Source organism: Alternaria ventricosa, assembly GCF_023758065.1.
Source record: "Alternaria ventricosa strain BMP 2768 chromosome Unknown scaffold_8, whole genome shotgun sequence".
Lineage (NCBI taxonomy): Eukaryota > Fungi > Ascomycota > Dothideomycetes > Pleosporales > Pleosporaceae > Alternaria > Alternaria ventricosa.
In genome coordinates, this window is record NW_026055688.1 from 1338277 (window position 1) to 1356367 (window position 18091).

The following is an 18091-nucleotide window of genomic DNA, read 5'->3' on the forward strand; positions in this document are numbered from 1 at the left end:
GCAGAGAGTTTCAGACGGCACACCCTCAGCAGCGACACTGCCAGCGAGCGCCATCAGAGCGCCTGCTGCGAACTCATGGCGTGCACACCCGACTGCTGCCGTTGCAAAAGCCCGTGGGGCGTTGCGATGGCAATGTCACCAGAGGACGGCACGCGTTCAAGATCGCCATCCTTTCATCTTCGACGAGGCGGCCTTTTCCCTTTCCAGCGCCCTCGACGGTGACCTGACAGGTGTTCCTGTGCCGCTCAGGGGCAGCACCACTCAGCGCCCGCCGTCGCCCACTGGGGTGCCCACCGTGTGGGGTTGGCCCAGGACCCGGCGACGCCATTGCCGAAAGGATCATCGATAACTGTCACCATGTCTTTTTTCACTGCCCGCTCTAACCGTTGCTGAAGCTGGCTCAGTAAACCTTCCCGGCATGCCTGGAAGACCCTTCTTCTGCAAACTCTCCCATGCAGGCCGCCCCTCCCCTCAGCTGGACTTGCCTCCGACGCCTGCCCGCTGCCGCCCCCAGCCCCAGCCCCAGCCCCAGCACGTCCGTCGTCACACAGCACGAGAATATCTGCCTCGTCAGCCAACGCCTATCTTTGAGCGCATGCAGCGGGCTCCGAATCCACTTGGCATTAGCCCTTCAGGAACACCACGCTGATCGCCTGGCTCTATTCTCGGTCCAACTGCCATGGCTCCAGTTTACCTGCAGTTTATCTGCAGACCGTGTGCACGGTCGCTGCTTCCCCATTCGTCGCTGCACCTTCTGTAGCCCACACCGCCAACACCACCATCAGGCCTCCCTGGGCCCCGCGCAGCCTATACCTACAGTTCATCGTGCCGCCCTCTCAATCACAAACCGCAGAAATTTCAATCGAGTCAAGATGCGTCCTGCGATTAGTCTGCGAGGGTCTTCTGATTGCCTGCAGAGTCAGTCACGTCGCCGAATCTAGCCACTAGCATCTGCTCGGCAATCTGTGTAGATTACACTACGCCTCTAGCAGCTTATCGTCGGAGTTTAGGACCGTACTAGTTGGCTGCTCCCAATACCGACATGCTTTGCAGAAGGCTGATCAACCGTTGCTGAGGTTTGCTGTCGCGGCCAGTCATCTCACGAGAGAGTCTCGCTGCCTACTGTCAGCATATATCGCCCTGGCAGCATCGGACTACCAGTTCCGGACTCACACTGCAGCATCGCTCGGACCACAATCCATTCTTAGTCACTACTGCTGACTCTAACATGTTCTGTGGTAGCTTTGTGGTAGCCTTGTTGCACCTTTGCAGTCCGGCCCCCTAAGCTTGCGTCACAAGGCGCCCCAAAAGGGTCCAATACTCCAACACCAACGACCGTTTCATCGTCTGGTTTCTTTTCATCAGGTTCGCAGCAGTTCAGACGATTGTCCGGTTCACGCCCATACATACCGTCTGGTCCCTGCATGGAGAGAAGCGTGCCTCACACGCAGTGTCTTCGTGTGCAGTGACGCTTGCGCACCCGTTGCCACGCTCAACCGTACCGCGTGGTACCAAATTCGGCCTCGGAAATCTCGTCCTGATCGTCTCAACGTGGTAACGACATTGACTGTTGGCGATACATGCACAAGGCCGAAACACCCCTCCATCCGATCCGTTACCGTCATCGCATTGAAGTGGCTTTAAGGGCACGATCGATTCACAATAAGGCCACAGGCAAGCACATGCTGAGAGACACAGCCCCATCCGTGACAAGGACATGCGTTTCTGTCTGTGATGATGCAATCTCAGTCGCCCCTCGACCCTAGCTGGTTCAGACGCTTCCTTAGGGTTCAACACATACACCAACATTCGGCCCCGTGGAGCCGCACAGGTATTGTCTGATGTAAGGTCTTACTTTGACGCAGCGATCCGCGATCGAGCACCAGTTTGTGTTCCAGCCGTACTACCAACGGAGGTGACAAGCTCAAGGATCTGGGAGCACAGGCATCCACAGGTTGTGCTGACAGACGACTCGCGGTGCGCCGAATTATTCTGGACATTTCTCAACTGATCCTGGATCATTTGCGACGCCTGTAGGCCTGTATTACAGCCGCAGCAATCGCTCCGTCATGTTTGAGAAGCAAGATACTCCGTGGGGGTGTACCGCTAACATGACAGTTGATTGCTGGGTAAGACGGGTCGGAAAAATATCAGTGGAATTTGAGCGATTGACGCTTGTCCATCAACGGCGAGCTACTTCATCTGAACGGCGAACCACGCAATTAATGAGAAGCCGTCAGTCGGGATCGGCAGGCCAGCCCAAGAACATCGCAGCCAACACCCACGGCTAAGCAGAAACCTTCTCGAACATCTGATCATCGGTCGTAATATTGTTCGCACACCATCAGTCAGCGTTTGCTTGGAAGCGAGTTTCACGTATAGTATCATCGACCGACATCGCGGCATAGCTGTACCGGTCGCAGTGTCTTGACCACCATCGTGGGGTAAGTTGCACCAATCAGAACAAGACTCGTGGATGGCGCAAGCAACCACATCTAAGACATAGCGACACCGATATTACAACAGTCGGCAGGGATCGAAGATTAGCCGGTTCATGTATCGCCCGGGTCAGGGTAGCAGATATCCTGGACATTGACGATAGTGCAGGCAGATCGACAGTCGAACAGCAACAGCTTGCGACTGTATCTTTATGGCTTGTCGTTAACAGTCGCACGACACTGAAGTCAAGCAGTGCGGTTGGTGACGACTTAAGTGTTCATCTACACGGTGCACTCACAGCCATCTCAATGATTCATCACGCAGGCGCGCGCACTGGCAACTGCCACGTGCTATCGCACAATTAGTCGCGGTCGCATGGTCAACCGATCATGACCCCGAATGCAAAGTGCTCGCCTTCTGGCCGCTTTGTTGGCTTCAGCTCGCGCGCAATGAGTAACACAGAAGACGCAGACACCCGCAACTGACAAGGCGACCTTGACTGACTGCGCACCACCTACAACCTTACAGTATCATCTTCAGGAACAGCAAAGGAGTAACTCAATCGAGGCCAAAATCTAGTTCTCAACAGAAACGTCCAGATAAGACCCGATAAGCGACAAAAGCAATAGTGTATAACGAAAAACGTTCGCTTCGGATACCTACGATCCGTATCCAAGCTTCCCCGCATGACCTCAACTCATCGGCGACATCACCGAGGCAGCAGCAGGGGAAGCGACAAGCCATGGGCGGCTACATATCAATTGTGCGACGACGAATCTGTACATCGAAAACCCTGAACGTCCACGGCATTCCCTTTTGTACCTGACGACCAAGGTGCGTTTTCGCAGATCTCATGGATTAAACGTGGAAATCGATGGATTTAAGTTCCTAGCCGCGTACTTGGCGCGTCTTGTTCGAGACTCTTGTACCTTTTGTTTACTCAAAGCGCTCGCATCCCCGCGTGGTAGATGCCGATTGTTGGGGCAGAAGAAGGAAATATGCAACAACAAGCGCTCTGCATGTGACTTTGCATCGTTGGGACGAGATGCTCATATTACGATGATTATGCCTTTGGATTGACAAGTGTGACACTCGCTCCAACATACATTCGCTTTTTTCCCTTCGTTTCCAGTTCGTTTCGAGTCCACCATTTTCCTTATATTCCTTCGCGATTCTCATACCTGCTCTTCCAACAAAGAGAAGATGGCGACTATGGTCATGCAGACTGAGGTCCAGTACCAGGCACCGGTGATGATGGTGGCGGCAGTGTCTACGCCGCGCAAGCTGTGGGAGCATCCAGATCCGAAGTCTACAGCGATGTGGAAGTTTATCCAGGATACGAATGCGAAAAGGGGGTTGCAGATGCAGGTATGTTTTGCTTGCGGACTTGGTAATACAGAGAGGGGTGCATGTCTGCGTGAAGCAACGTGCGCGTCAGGCATGTTCTTTTGTTTAGTCAAGAGGCCGTTGCAGATGGCAGCAGAAGGCAGGACTTGTGCTTCATACTTGGAGCACACGGACTCAAGAACATGGAAATCAACCAGACCCGTCGCATGCCATACACCTTCGTCCTCGTTTTGATGAAGCCAACGATTGTAATGACGGTTGGACATCACTGACATGCTCTCCAGACCTTCCGCGATCTCTACAATTGGAGCGTCGGCCCCTCACGCACGGACTTTTGGGAAGACATGTGGAAAACCAGCAACCTCATCTACTCCGGCAACTACACAACCGTCGTCGATACATCGCTACCAATGGAAACAAATCCCCACTGGTTCCAGGGTACATATCTCAACTTTGCCGAAAACATCCTCTTCACCGCCGACCCCACCTACCCTGGCGTACGCACCACAACCCACAAAGAAGAAACCAAGATCGCTCTCACAGAAATCCGCGAGGGAAACACAGAGATCCGCCATCTGACATGGGGTGACCTGCGACGACGAGTTGGTGTCCTTGCGAATGCGCTGCGGGCTAGAGGAGTTGGGAAGGGGGACCGTGTCGCTGTCATTGCATCAACGAGTTTCGACACTTTCATCGCATTCATGGCGACTGTTGCTGTGGGCGGTCTTTTCAGCTCAAGCAGTACAGATATGGGTGCCAAGGGCATTCTCGAGCGGTTATTGCAGATTCGGCCCAAGTACGTTTTTGTGGATGACTGGACGGTATACAACGGCAAGACCTTCGACCTTCGACCCAAAATTGAGCAGATCGTTGCGGGGATGGAGAGTGGAGGTGTTGAAGAGTTTGAGGGTGTTGTTGTGCAGCCTAGGTTTCCTGGAAGACCCGCCGATGTCGCAGATCTGACCAGGACGGTGCGGTTGGACGAATTTTTGCAAGTGGCTGGAGGGGATAACACATTGACGTTCGAGCGGGTGGCATTCAGGGATCCGTTTCTGATTGTGTACTCGAGTGGAACGACGGGCGTGCCGAAGTGTATCGTGCACTCCACTGGTGGCGTTCTCATCAATGTCGCGAAGGAGAGTATACTGCACAAGGAGATGACGCCCGAAAGCGTCGTTCTACAGTACACAACCGTAAGTCCTCCCCCACCCCTATCTTACCTCCCATCTGACTAATCGACGCAGACTGGCTGGATAATGTACGTCGTCTCAGTCCAAGTCTGCCTCTTCGGCACCCGCTCCATCCTCTACGACGGCTCGCCCTTCCAACCCACACCCGAAACCTTCCTCTCCATCCTCGAAGAACAACGCGTAACCGACTTTGGCACCTCGCCCAAATTTCTCCACGAGCTACAAAAGCGCAACATCACCCCCCGCACCCTTTTCCCCTTCAAGTCCCTCAAAAGCGTAGGAACAACCGGCATGGTCCTCCCCGAAGCGCAATTCGAATGGTTCTACGACACCGGTTTCCCCGCTCACGTCCACCTCCGTAACATCTCCGGCGGCACCGACATCGCCGGTCGCTTCGGCATCGAAAACCCGCTCGAGCCCGTGTACAGTGGCGGTTGCCAGGGCCCGTGTCTAGGCATGAAAGTCCAAGTCTACGACTCCCTCATCGAATCCGGACCTGGATGCGCAGTACCAGATGGCGAGCCAGGCGAACTCGTCGCCACGGCGTCCTTCCCCAACCAACCTGTTTACTTCTACGGCGACGACGCGGCAGGTACACGCTACCAATCTGCGTACTTTACCCGTTTCCCGGGCGTGTGGACACATGGCGATTTCATCCAGATGCATCCCATCACCGGCCAAATCCTCTTCCTTGGCCGCGCAGACGGCGTACTGAACCCCAGTGGAGTACGATTTGGCTCTGCGGATATCTACAGTGTTGTTGAGACGCATTTCCCTGAGATTGCAGATAGTATCTGTGTTGGGCAACGGAGACCCGGTGATGCGGATGAGAGTGTGATGCTGTTTCTGAAGATGAACAAGGGGTACGAGTACACGGATGGGTTGGTGGATAGGGTCAAGAGGAAGATTGCGGAGGAGAGGAGTCGGAGACATGTTCCGCGGTTTGTGTTTCAGACTTGGGATATTCCGGTGAGTTTTGGCTCTTTCTTTGTCTTACAGTCTTCTGGGAGCGCGATGCTAACGTATGTCACAGACTACAGTGAACCTGAAGAAAGTCGAGTTACCCGTCAAGCAAATCGTCTCAGGCAAGAAGATCAAGCCGAGTGGGACGTTGGCGAATCCAGAGAGTCTCAAGTTCTACGAGCAGTTTGCGGATGTCGAGGAGGTGGTCAGGAGGATGGCGATTGAGAGGTTGTCGATGGAGAGGAGGAGATGGAGGAGTAGTACGTTGTAGGTGGTGGCTTGAGGTAGATAGATAGCGTGTGTGGCGTCTTTGTTTCTTTTATCTCTCCCTCTTCTTTTTAGATATCTTTTCTTTCCTTGCATCTTTATACCTATAGGCCAGCTCTGTCATGTCGCGATGCATGTATAGCTTGGCTCTAATACAAATCATTTCTGTAGCTTTCAAGTAACCTTTTGAGCGAGGAATTCATTTCATCGATCATACTCCCTATTCAGGCGGAGACGTTGCGACGTCTACACCTCGCAGATCCTGGCATCAGCACATGAGCACATTGCAGCACCCCGAAAGATCAAGTGATTATAACCATCTCATTGAAAACCCTGACTTTGAACCACTGAAGAAGGGATCTCGGCGCCTCGTACCGCCATAAACTGAATCGGCGCGCGTCTCAAGACTTTTCTTTCGCCAATACGCCGTTGAACGCCCTTGTCATGCCTTCACATCCTCCATCCTCCATCTTTCATCTTTCATCCCATCACATCGCCTTATCTCCTCCTATATCTCACACCATAACCCCCCCTGCTATCTTCCGCTCGTAAAATGCCGTTGTTACTGCGTGGTGTGCGTCGCTTAGTTCTTCTCAGCGACCTTGTTCTCTGCTTCCTGTTAGCCCACTATCCCTATCCGCACCCCCATCCCGGGTGTATCTCCATAGCATGGTTCAAACATACTCTGCTGCGTCAAAAGCAGTCCATAGCGCTTCTTAATCGTAACCCTGTGCCTGCTGTACTTGTCGTCGGGCGAGAAACGGGCCGGGTGCGCGCTCTTGCTGACTTCGCCGTCGATGACCTTTTTCAGCGTGTAGATGCGCTTGGTTGGGTTCGCTGGGTCGGGGATGTACATGAGATGCATGCTAGAAGCTTTGTCAGCCTTTGCGCTCTTGAATTCAAGGAGGGCTTTTTGTGCTGAAGGGGAGGATGCTGCGCCTGTGGTTGGGATTGGGATTGAGGTGGTGGTGATGGTCGCGCGCCGTGTGCAAATGCAGCGTCGCGCCGGCTGTAGGAGAGAAACTCACATTCCGGTATTGAGTATCCCTAAAATTTACGGTAGAAGATAAGATTGCGTCTGAAGCGAATGCGATAAGGTGATGTGAGGTGTGGGTAGTAGTGTCGCGTAAGGATGTCGCGATAATCTCGAGCTCGAAATTCTAGGCGGAGTTTTTTGCGGACCACCGAGCTTTCCATGGTTTGTGCCAAGACACCACACCCCTGCCACTTTCCGGACTCTTTGCTGCAGCTTGTTTGGCTCGTTTGCATTGATTGGATTGGGGGAAGCGACACATCATCCACTTTGACCTACGCTTCACACAAGTTACTCTACGCTTGTCGCATACACACGAGATACTGTTGCGAATATGGCGCGCTTCCAAGTTGTTCTCGCGGTCCTCGCATCGTTTATTTGGGGCTCGAGTGCGCAATTCGGCTTCTTCGATCAGATGTTCGGTGGTGGTGGAGGACAGCAACATCAGGAGCCGCAGAATGTGAGGAGTGATGCTAGTTGGTATCAGGCGCAGTACGAAGCCGGTATGTTGCACTCTTACGTTCTCTTGCATTACATCGCATTTGTGTTCCCAGCCTCGTAGCTATCTACAACACTTCTGTCGCGCATGCGCCTTCTACAATGACAGGAACAAGCAGTACAAACAACCTTTACTAACAACTCCCCACAGCACAATGCTCCCACTACCTCTGCCCCGGTACCCTATCTTGCGTCCACTTCCCGCACCACTGCCCCTGCGCATGGGAGAACGTCGAAGACAAAGTCGAACTCGGTGACGGTATCGCGATCTGTGGAAGCAAGGGAGGATGGAACACTGGCGAGTTTGGCAGGAAGGTTGAGCTGGCCAGGAAGGGCCTGCTATAAGAGCATGATATTTTGGTGACCCCATACGAGAGGGCACACAGCTGAGGACGGCGGTATCATGGCTGGCCATGGAGAGCTCATGTCGAGAGGACACTTTGACATGGGCATAGCTGGCACGGACATACACGTCCATCGAGAAGGATGAGCGGGAATCTTGGGAATGGACCAACCAGGCCAGGTCATGAATTCGTTGATTCGCAAATATCCAATAACGCCTTTGCTATGCAATGAGTACTCCAACTTTTCACCTCTTGACGTACTTGTACCGATACGCCTGTTTCCCATCCTTCGCCTCCCTCTCATCATCGATGCCAACCTCCTCTCTCCCCCATTGCCTCATCAAGACCTTACCCAGCAACTTCTTTTCTTCCTCCAACTCCCTCACACTCTCCGTCCACTGTCCATCACGTTTGCCCACCACTGTCTTGGCCTTCTCCTTCATAAGCTTACTAAGAAGAGCGGCTAGCTTCTCGTCCATTTGCTGGTTGATGGCAGCGTTTTCAGCAGCTTGATTTGCGAGACGAGTCTCAAGGGCTGCGTTCTCGGAGCGGAGGGCTGAAATTTGAGCTTCCAAGCTAGCTATCGTGTCTTGGGACGATGGTGTAGGTGTAGCCTTGAAGGTTTTGTTGTCTTTGCGAAGGGCGGAGAGCTCGGATTTGAGGCTCTTGGTTTCCGAGACTTGTTTGCGGATTATGTCGCGGAGGTTTGCGATCTCGGTATCTTTTGCATTTGCCTCGGTTGCGGATGAGGAGATGGTAGTATCGTCGTCTGTGTCCTCTTTTGCAAGCTTTGCAATAGCGGCAGTGCGGAGCTTCTCTACCTCGTCTTTGGCTCGCTTCAAGTCTTTGGTAAGATTCCGCTTCTCGCTACGCTCTTGCTCGAGCAGAGCACCGGCTTTGCGTACAGCGTCTTCTGCCTTGTCCCGGACATCCTCCATCATGGCCTCGTGCCCTTCCACCATGTCTTCGTGCTGGTCGCGTAGCTCTTTGAATTTGCTCTCGGCTTCAAGCTTCAGCTCCTTCATCTTGTTGAGCTTCTTCTCAATGTCGTTTACGCGGCGATCTGCCTCCGCGCGAGCGTCCTGAAGACGATCATTGGCATCTTCAAGGTCTTGCTCAAAGCGTTCCGCATCTGCTCTGGCCTTGGCACTATCGCGATGCGCTTCCGCAAGCTGTTGACGAAGGTTCGTGTTGCCTGTTTCGAGGCTCTGTAATCGACCCTGGGCTGTGTTCAGACGTTGCTCGGCCTGTTCTGACGACTCAACAAGATCGGATATCTGTTGCTCCTTCGCGGCAAGGTCGGCTTGAGTAGATCGCAGTTGCGACTGTAACGATCGAATTCGCGTTTCGAGCTCAGCTAGCTGTGGTTGTCCCTCCGTTGTCATCTTCGTAGTGCCGGACAGCTCAAGTTGCGACTGGGGAGACTCGAGTTCCCTGTCGGCAGCAACAAGATGCTGAAGTTGCTCTTCTTTACCAGCTAGGTCTGCAAGCGCAGATTGGAGCTGCGTCTCAAGTGAATTAATACGCGCCCTCAGCTCGCCTGCATGCAGGTCTTGTTGTTTATTCGTGGTTGTATCTGCGCGAGCTGCGTCAAGCTGCGACTGGAGATCTCGCATACGATCTTCAAGGTCAGCTGTACGACGACGTTCTTGGTTCGTTACAGTGATCTCCCTTCGTGCAGCCTCCAAATCTGATTGCAATGTGCGGAGTCGAGAGTTGAGATCGAGATTTGTATGGAACAGTTGTTGTTTAGCTGCCACATCAGCATGCGAGCATTCCACTTCGAACTTCGCCGCCTGTAGTTGTCCCTCGAGTTCTGCAATGCGGGCCGTCTGGCGTCGAGCCTGTGTTTCGACAGTGGACCGCATATCGTCTCTTCTGCGGGCTTCCTCACGAGCTGTCTTTGCTTCGGACGTGGCCGTTTCGAGACTTGATTGCAGGGCATCCGCGCGTGCTTGGACCGAGGAGAGTTGATCGGCCAACAAGAGACGTTTCTTCGCAGCATCCTCATCTTCATGTCCAGACTCGTGTAGTTGCGTTTCCTTCAGATCGTGTAGCTCGCGCTCGTGTATTTGACGCACCTGGACCAGCTCTGCTTGCATCTCTTCTAGCCTCTGGTCTTTGTCTTCCACCTCCTCGGTGAGTTGACGCTTGGCTTGTTCAAGAACCCTTCGCTGTCGTTCGAACTCTTCAAGCATAGTCTCCAACTTTGTAAGGTTCTGGAGGCGCATTTGCTCTCCAAACTCATGCATCCTGGTCTCCAGCGCATCTTCTCGCGCCTTCACCTCGGCATCCGCAGCTGCGCGAGCAGCTTCGTGATCTGCACGTTGCTGCTCCAAGCTCTTCTCCAGACTCGACACCTTCTCCTTGTGCTTGTAGTTGTCGTTACGTGTGCTCTCGAGCTCGGAGCGGGCATACGAAAGGATCGTCTCAAGTTCGGTAATGCGCGATCTCGAAGTCGACTCTTGCTGCTCCAGCTGATGTTGTAGCTCTGCAATCTTATTCCGCGCCACGTCCTGCTCACTCGTATCGATAATGGCTGAAGTGTGCCGTATAACCGTCTCTTGCGTGGGCTTCCGCGGTGTATCGTAGTCCTCGACGGTGGGCTGTAGCGATCGCGCTTTCGGGGGTGACGACCGGGGGACTTGGAGAAAGCTGTGTCTAGGCGCGTGTAGCGGTGTTCCTGTGAGGGCGCCCTCCATCTCCGTGTCTGGTAGGTTGCTGAGAAAGCTCCGAACCTTCTCGTCGTTCTCCATGGACCTCTCGGAAGCTGGCGAACTGTGCTGGCGCTCATTCTTGGTGCCATTCGGGCGCCTGGCGGGAGAGGCTGTGCGAGATGTATTAGTTCTCCGCCGCTCCGTGTCCTCCACCACAACTGCCGGATCGCCCACTTCAGTTGCATGTCTACTTTCGCTTCCGTCTTGTATGGCGTCCATTCGTATCACCGGTCGTTTCGTGTTGGCCTCCTTTCGTGATTTTATCTGGGCCAGCGGTAGATCGGCCGTCATCCAGTAGGTCATGTTCATGGTGAAGTCTTCCGGCCCCTCAATCTCGCTCGTATCCACGTGATCGACTGGCGGTTGATGGCTGTTTTCTAGTTCGGTAGACTCAAAGGTCGAGTTGAGGCCTAGGGCGTCCAGGTCCATCTCATATTGTGATCCATCTTGGGACGGGCGGCGCGCCGGACTGCGTTGGGGCGATTGGAAGCGCGTGGGGCTGGCCGTGTACGATGAATGTGTTCGGACCATGTTTGCTACATGCGACTAGATACTGCGGGCGTCGCGATGTCGTGATGCTGAGATGCGATAAGAATTGTGCTGTTCGTGTCTGTTTGTTGTGGTAACGCGCATTCGACGTGTCTCGCGAGTCAAGCGGCCATGCACGGGCCCTCAACGCGACTCAGAAGCAGGGTCCAGCGCAAGTCATGTTCTTCCAGAATTCCACAATGAGATGCTAAGTTTACATCACTGATGAGTGGTTCTTCGGATTTAGATTTACTTTACTACTATACTGAAATCTCGTTTTTTGTGACACTTTATGGACAAATACTGCCTTCTTCACTCAACTACAAGCCCACTGTCCTTTTCTGCTTCTCGATTCGCTCTCTCACACACGGTCTCCACAGGCATTACAGGATACAGTTTCTAGAGTGAGTAGGTCTCCGAAAACAACATGCTATTTTCTCCAGAGGCAGTACCTCCACTCGTCATATCCGCCGTTTGCGTGGCCATGCTAGAACATCATAAATCCGAGAAGCTTGCGAAGATAGATGGAGTGTTCGAAAGGGTGGCCCCATGCGATTGAGATCGCGGAGTTTCTGCACCGCCAGAGCTCTAACAGATAGACTAGCAGGCCGTGCGACCACACTGTCCTTGTACGATTCTCTTCGCCCTTCTCCGTGCTGATGTCTCACGCCTTTCTTCCATCTGATCTTGGGTTACGCAGCATGGAATCTTCACTGGATGAATCCCTAATACCTTGTCACTCGGGCGGAACGTGCTTTCCTTTCTCTTGCAGAATGAAGCTGGCGCTTATCAGATAGGCTCATCGGTCGGCCTTCGTTGAGTAGTCATCTGCTGGTGTAGCAGTCATGATCGGTAACGATTCGTATATGAAGCGAGCCGGCCATGGACGCCGCGCTCCAGTCATGGCCATCCGGGTCGAGCTCAAAGTCCGAGCAACCGCGATGAATGGCAACAATGGTACAGAGATCGCATTATCTCTGGACGCAGTGCGACCACATTGCTGTCAAATTGCACGCCATAGCCAGACCGTGCCATGTCGTTTGCGAGCCACTATCAGACCAAGCCTTGATAGGCAGCCATGATGTCTTGAAGGCTGCCCGTGTCGTATTCGATGTCTGACTGGCAGGGTCCATGTCATGCATGCATGGCGGGAAGTCTCCCGGCTTCCGTGAGCATAGGAAGAATAACAGCGACGCCTATGACCTAGGAAAGAGTTGGATGAGCTGGCGAGGGGTAAGAGGACAATGCGCAGTAAGATGGTGAGCAGCCCCCACGCATGCTACAGGAAGCGTCTCTCGCGCGAGCTTGTTTATTAGACGTGCTGCATATGCGGCGCCTGCCTGTGGGTCCGGGATGCTGAACCGAGAGGGGTCCTGCAGACGACATCATCGCATGGTAGTCATGTCGGTCGACTCCGAGGTGTCCAAGGAACGACCCACCTTGACAATGCTGCTCTCCCGAACTGCGGGTAGTCGTTTAGGTTGCCCTCTGACCCGCGTGCACGTCATTGCGAGGGGGTCCAATGAACGCACCGTCGTGAAGAAGGGTGCGCAGGCGAGATGAGAGACGATGCGGGGTATGCGCCTCGCTGGTTACACGACAGCACGCATCGAGGTACGGGCTGCTCTGACGTCCATGGTCGAATCTTCATCTGCCCGTGAGTAGTGCCGACTGCGGGACGTATGTAGGGTAGTATCAGCGCGTATCGCGACGTGGAGCAAAGGGTGCTTGATAGTCAAGCAGGGTCCGGTCGACAGCGGCGGCTATGCTCGGCTTCCCGCTCAGGGACAGAGGGCAGTGCTGCATGCACGCAATCATATCCCGCAACACCCATGGACTTCGTGGGGCTTCACTCCATGTGCTGCTGGGGTCAGGGACTGCAGATACGTAGCTCGTGCTGAGAGGCATGGCGTTCGTCATCCGGTGCGAGAAGGAAGTCGGCTGTTGCGGTTACCACACGCCTTCCCGAGAGTCTGCCCGTCTGCGGCGCGAAGATATCGTCTTCGCTGCCGTGCAACTCAGTCATTGTTTTTGGCGTAGATCAGGTACCCTCGAGCACAAGATAGATTGGGTGCACGTCTGGTTGCAGCGGCGGCATGAAGACTGGTCGTTGCCCGCATACGAGCACGGACGATCCCAAGGCTTGCGTGCAGCTCGTCGAGCGCTGCATGACACCAGCAACAAAGGGATGCACTATTGTGGCTGCTTCTGACGTCCCATCCGCATTGTTGAAGATGACATGCTCTGCTCGCCGCTGACTATTGTTTTGCCGCCGGCCACAGAGCCAATCTCCCAGCATCATGGGCGCGCCGTCGTGGAAAATTCTCGGGGTGCCTCATCGAGTCACCACACCCGGATATCAGCTCCACTCTTGCCCGTCGACTCACATAAAGCGTTGATGCTTCCTGAAAACCACCGGCCCACTCCGCCAGCATCGACAGCTGCCACTACATACACTGCCTTTTGACCGGGTTCTGTCCCACGCCTTCACAGTCGACGTCAGCAGCAGCATCCGCTCTACGCGCAGGACCGATTCCTGCGTCCAGCCGTCTTCCAGGCGTCCATTCCCGTCCAGTGTGCCACCCCACGCGCCCATCTGGCCCCGCGCATTGCGCACTCTGCCCTGAAATCCAACTATAAGGTTCATCCACCTGTACCATCCGTGAGCCTCCCAGCCAATTAGACAAGGGTTACCTGCATCAATCCCCACGCCGCATCTTTTACCCCAGACTCACGGCATTTTGTCCTAATCCACGCCTCGAGGTCACATACAGCAGCTTCCAGACCGTGCCCTGCGATTGTGTCACTTCTACGCATGCCATCGGTCCGTAACTGAATCGGTACGATTGCTCACAGCACCTTGTGTCATATACACCCGAGGTATCCAGGCGCCGCATACCCTACTCTCCAAGTTACACATATCCGGTTTGTGGGATGAATTTCGGCTTCAAAAACAATACTTCGCACTGGCCCGTTGGACAAGAACACATCAACCGATAGTCTGGTCAGATCCCCCGCATTTTCATCTGTGGCTGCATGCCATCATCTCGATTCTAAGAGTCTCGGAATAACGATAAGCTTGCTTTTTCTACGGTTTCTGGAGGCTCCACGGACCTCTTAGCAAGCCTCGTCAAGCTTGACTTGCCGAATCGGAAAGTGATCCCGAAGCCAGCTACCCACGGGCACGCGAGCGATCGTCATCGAAAACGCCTATTCTTATCTATTTTTGTGGCACGTAATGGACTCATCTTTGACACTGCTCAGTGCAAATATCCGTATTCTGGTACGTGGGCCTCCCCTCATTATGCGTTTTGCTGCATTGCATGGTAGCAAAAGTGTCCGTGTCTTACACCGGAGAGAGCCTTGGTGGCGGGTCCTTCATGCACGACATAACGGCAGGGCAACTCTTATAATTCGCCTCCCACACTCAAATTTTCTCTCCCATGGACATCAGCTAACATGATCACCTTCAAGGATACCCAACTCGCTCTCATTCACATCCCGTTACCTCTGTATCGCAACTTTCTCCAGTCCATTCTTCAATTAGTTCTGCCCAATGCGACGCGCAAGTCTTATGGAAATGGCTCTGGCGCCGTGCAGCCGCCCAAAGGCTGGCCCTGCGAACATCCCTTTGTGAATATCTCCATTACACCAGTCGAGTGCTCCATTGTATGTTCGAGGACGCTTGCGAGTGAACTATTTCTGCCTGTCCTCAACTTGCTGGATCCTGAGTCAAGAGCGTCTGTCAGTATCACCACAGATGACTATGTCGTAATGCAAGTCGATGGCGAGGGACTTGATGCAGGACAACGCGTCTTGGAGTTGACAAGTCCTCTTGCTCTGGCTGGGATGTAAGTAGAGGCCATCACAAGGCTTCCGCACAAGGCTGACTTAATTCCAGCCCTATATTCTTCATCACCACCTACTTCTCCGACTACATCCTGGTCCCACTGCGACACCGATCGCAGGTCGTACAAGCGCTAGAAGAGCGTGGTTTCCAGTTCGAAAAAGACACTTCCTCATACGTCAACTCTTTCCAACATGCCCGCAAGCACTCAGCCGCGTCACTGGAAGTTCAGCCGCCCAGTACCCCTCCGCCAACCACGATTTCAGAGCTTCAAACCAGGACATTCGCTACACTTAAGCGTCGTCACATCGTTCCCACGGTGGATTCGAGTATCCGGCTCGTGCAGTGCGCCGGTCGACGCGACAGTACAAATGGTATGTCTCAAGCTCGAAACCGCAACAGCATGACGACAGCCGCCGACGACGCACTCCACCTCGGTCTCGTAAAATGCCTCATCACGCAGCCATATCCGAAATTTTTATCGCTCACACTAACTGATACCGAGTCTGCCGCGCTGCTGCTCGACCACAGCTTACTACCACATTTCGCGCCAGATACTCTCCTAGGCTCCAGAGATGAGTTCTTGACACCCATCACCTTGGATCTACGAGGTCTGCCAATGGAAAGCACCGGTATCGTATGCGGTGTAGCTGGCAGATTAGTCGGCGAAACCACAGGGCAACTGGAGGATCCTGTTGAGATGAGTTATTTGAGCACCGCGCGTGCTGGAACTGTAATGGTCGCTGAGCAGGAGCTGGAACGTGCACTTGATGCTCTGCACGGCGCTGAAAATGGGGTTTTATCGGCAGATGAGTAGTTGTGCTCATGTGTGAACGCGGCACAAACCTCTTTTTGGCTGCGACAACCGGTGCTGGCTGAATCGAGGTCGCTTGAGCCTGCCAAGTGTGCGGCCTTCACTTCCCACTCGGCTTGCATCGGCTCCTCTCTTTTACTCCGCGACCAACAATGTCGCTACGATTTTCGCATTCGCTGTATAGGATAGGGTTTGGCGACCGGCTCAAAAGTTATCATTTATGCGTACCTAGGTACAATCAATACCTGTGTAAATGCGTGACGTAGCGTCTTCGCCCTAACATCGATGTGTACAAGTGGCCGCGTATACTCCACGCCCGCGTGCTGCAAGGCAAGAGCGCCCCGCCGCTGCACCTCTCTCATCCTACCCGCATGTCGTCGATATGCACGACGACGTTCCTTGGACTTCTAATTCCCATAGGTGATCTTGTTGGTTCACATGAATGCATAAGGGATGCGACAGCCATCCCTTCTCACCAATCACGATCGAGTAGCTCTTTTGGCCCCCACTGCGGCTGAGATCTCGAGATGGTTCAGCTCGATCTCATCACAACAACCTACGATGAACTCCCACTTTGATGAGAATGCCGATACTTTACTACGAACCGTTCTGATGATATCACAGCGTCGCTCCAAAAACACAAGGTCGACCGCGAGCGGCCCCATCATCGCACATGTCTATGGCCACTCATTCGCCACTGGCTTTTGTGGAGAACAAAGCCGCACCTGTGAAGCTGATTGAAGTGACCAGCGATGGCCATGCAAGGAGACTGGAAGTAACCGACGACTTGATCGAGAAATACATTGAGAAAGACTTCTCGGTAAGTTTCACTAGCTTTGAGGGCAGATGCGCGTTAACGTAGTGGAAGACAGATGGTAGCAGAACTGAACAGCCAGAAAATGTGGAGACTATCAAGCTCTTGTGAGCATAAACACATTCCTGTATCAAATTTACCGTCCTAACACTTGTTAGCTGGTCGAGGCGCAAAGGGGAGTACAATGGCAGTATGACTCCGGTGCCCTTGTCATCGCAAGCCTTTGGGCGTATCGTTCCATATGCTCGAATACCAGAAGTCTATGGCCGAGTTCTAGACTACAAAGCGGCGACATACGTATTTGCCAAACCCCAGTTGCCCTCACACCTGGCGCGTACATCGCCGAAAGAGGTGCGAAGCAAATATTTGAGTAGGTAGCAGGCGAATTCAAGCTCTGCTCGTAAGCTCACAATCTCAGGCTTTATATTACAGTCGGTGCCCGGCGCGGCATCTGACGTGTATGTCGGGGCTTCCTTCACGTACGATTTCTCGACCAGACATATGTACATCTTCATGCATGGACTTGCAACCCACAACTACGATCGCTTCGCCAACGCAATCCAACAAGGCGCTGCCAACCAATCGGCCTTCCTTGTCCCAAGCATCATCGTCCAATTCAATCTTGAACGGGCAGTGCAAGCACTCAACAGTTGGCACGACAAGATATACTGGCACGAGCGGAAATTGGGCATCCGGTTCGATCATCATGACAATCCTCCGCTTTCGAGTATCGATTTCGGTAAGCTTTCGAAAGACATCAACGCTGCAAACACGAATCTCGCTCGCATCGTATTATCTTGTAAAAGCATCGCGCGCATGCTGGATTTCCTTGATCAGGTCGCAAAGCGCTATAGGATTCAGGCCCATGCAAACCAGATAACTGAGGATGAGTCGGTTGAAGTAGAACAGCTACTGCTTGACTCACATGCGCACATGCGATCATGGAATGCGGGTCTTGAGGACCGGGCAGAGTACTTGTCGAAGCGAGGGCAGGCTTTGGTGCAGACTGTAAGTTGTATAAATCAGATCAGATACAAGGAACTGATACATCGCGAACAGGTCTACAGCGGCATTGCGCAGCGCGATTCAGCGATCAGCCTTGAATTGGCGAGCACGAGTACCAGCCTTGCGCAGTCCTCACAAAGCGTAGCGTTATCAACTCTGAGCGATAGTAAGATTATGAAGATCATAGGTGTTATCACCGTGTTCTTCCTCCCAGCAACCTTCACCGCCGTAAGTCCAACCACAGCTTAGGCGCACGCCAACATTCATCTAAAATCCAATAGACAT

At 53.5% G+C, this 18091-nt stretch overlaps 4 protein-coding genes across 4 annotated transcripts; 2 read left to right on the forward strand and 2 right to left on the reverse strand.

Moving 5' to 3' along the window:
- Positions 1-4037: 4037 nt before the first annotated feature.
- J4E93_005657 (uncharacterized protein) lies at positions 4038-6210 on the forward strand (the record flags this gene model as incomplete). The annotated part of the gene is made up of 4 exons (XM_049343577.1): positions 4038-4043; positions 4071-4979; positions 5031-5945; positions 6010-6210. 4 exons carry the CDS (start codon positions 4038-4040, stop codon positions 6208-6210), a joined length of 2031 nt encoding a protein of 676 aa, XP_049199670.1.
- Positions 6211-6789: 579 nt separating this feature from the next.
- Positions 6790-7071, reverse strand: NOP10 (snoRNP complex protein; the record flags this gene model as incomplete). Its single annotated transcript, XM_049343578.1, has 2 exons — positions 6790-6815; positions 6891-7071. The coding sequence occupies 2 exons, from the start codon at positions 7069-7071 to the stop codon at positions 6790-6792; spliced, it is 207 nt and encodes a 68-aa protein (XP_049199671.1).
- A 502-nt stretch (positions 7072-7573) lies between these two features.
- Positions 7574-8082, forward strand: LCL2 (Long chronological lifespan protein 2; the record flags this gene model as incomplete). Its single annotated transcript, XM_049343579.1, has 2 exons — positions 7574-7742; positions 7889-8082. The coding sequence occupies 2 exons, from the start codon at positions 7574-7576 to the stop codon at positions 8080-8082; spliced, it is 363 nt and encodes a 120-aa protein (XP_049199672.1).
- Positions 8083-8326: 244 nt separating this feature from the next.
- J4E93_005660 (uncharacterized protein) lies at positions 8327-11329 on the reverse strand (the record flags this gene model as incomplete). The annotated part of the gene is made up of 1 exon (XM_049343580.1): positions 8327-11329. The coding sequence occupies one exon, from the start codon at positions 11327-11329 to the stop codon at positions 8327-8329; it is 3003 nt and encodes a 1000-aa protein (XP_049199673.1).
- Positions 11330-18091: the final 6762 nt, after the last annotated feature.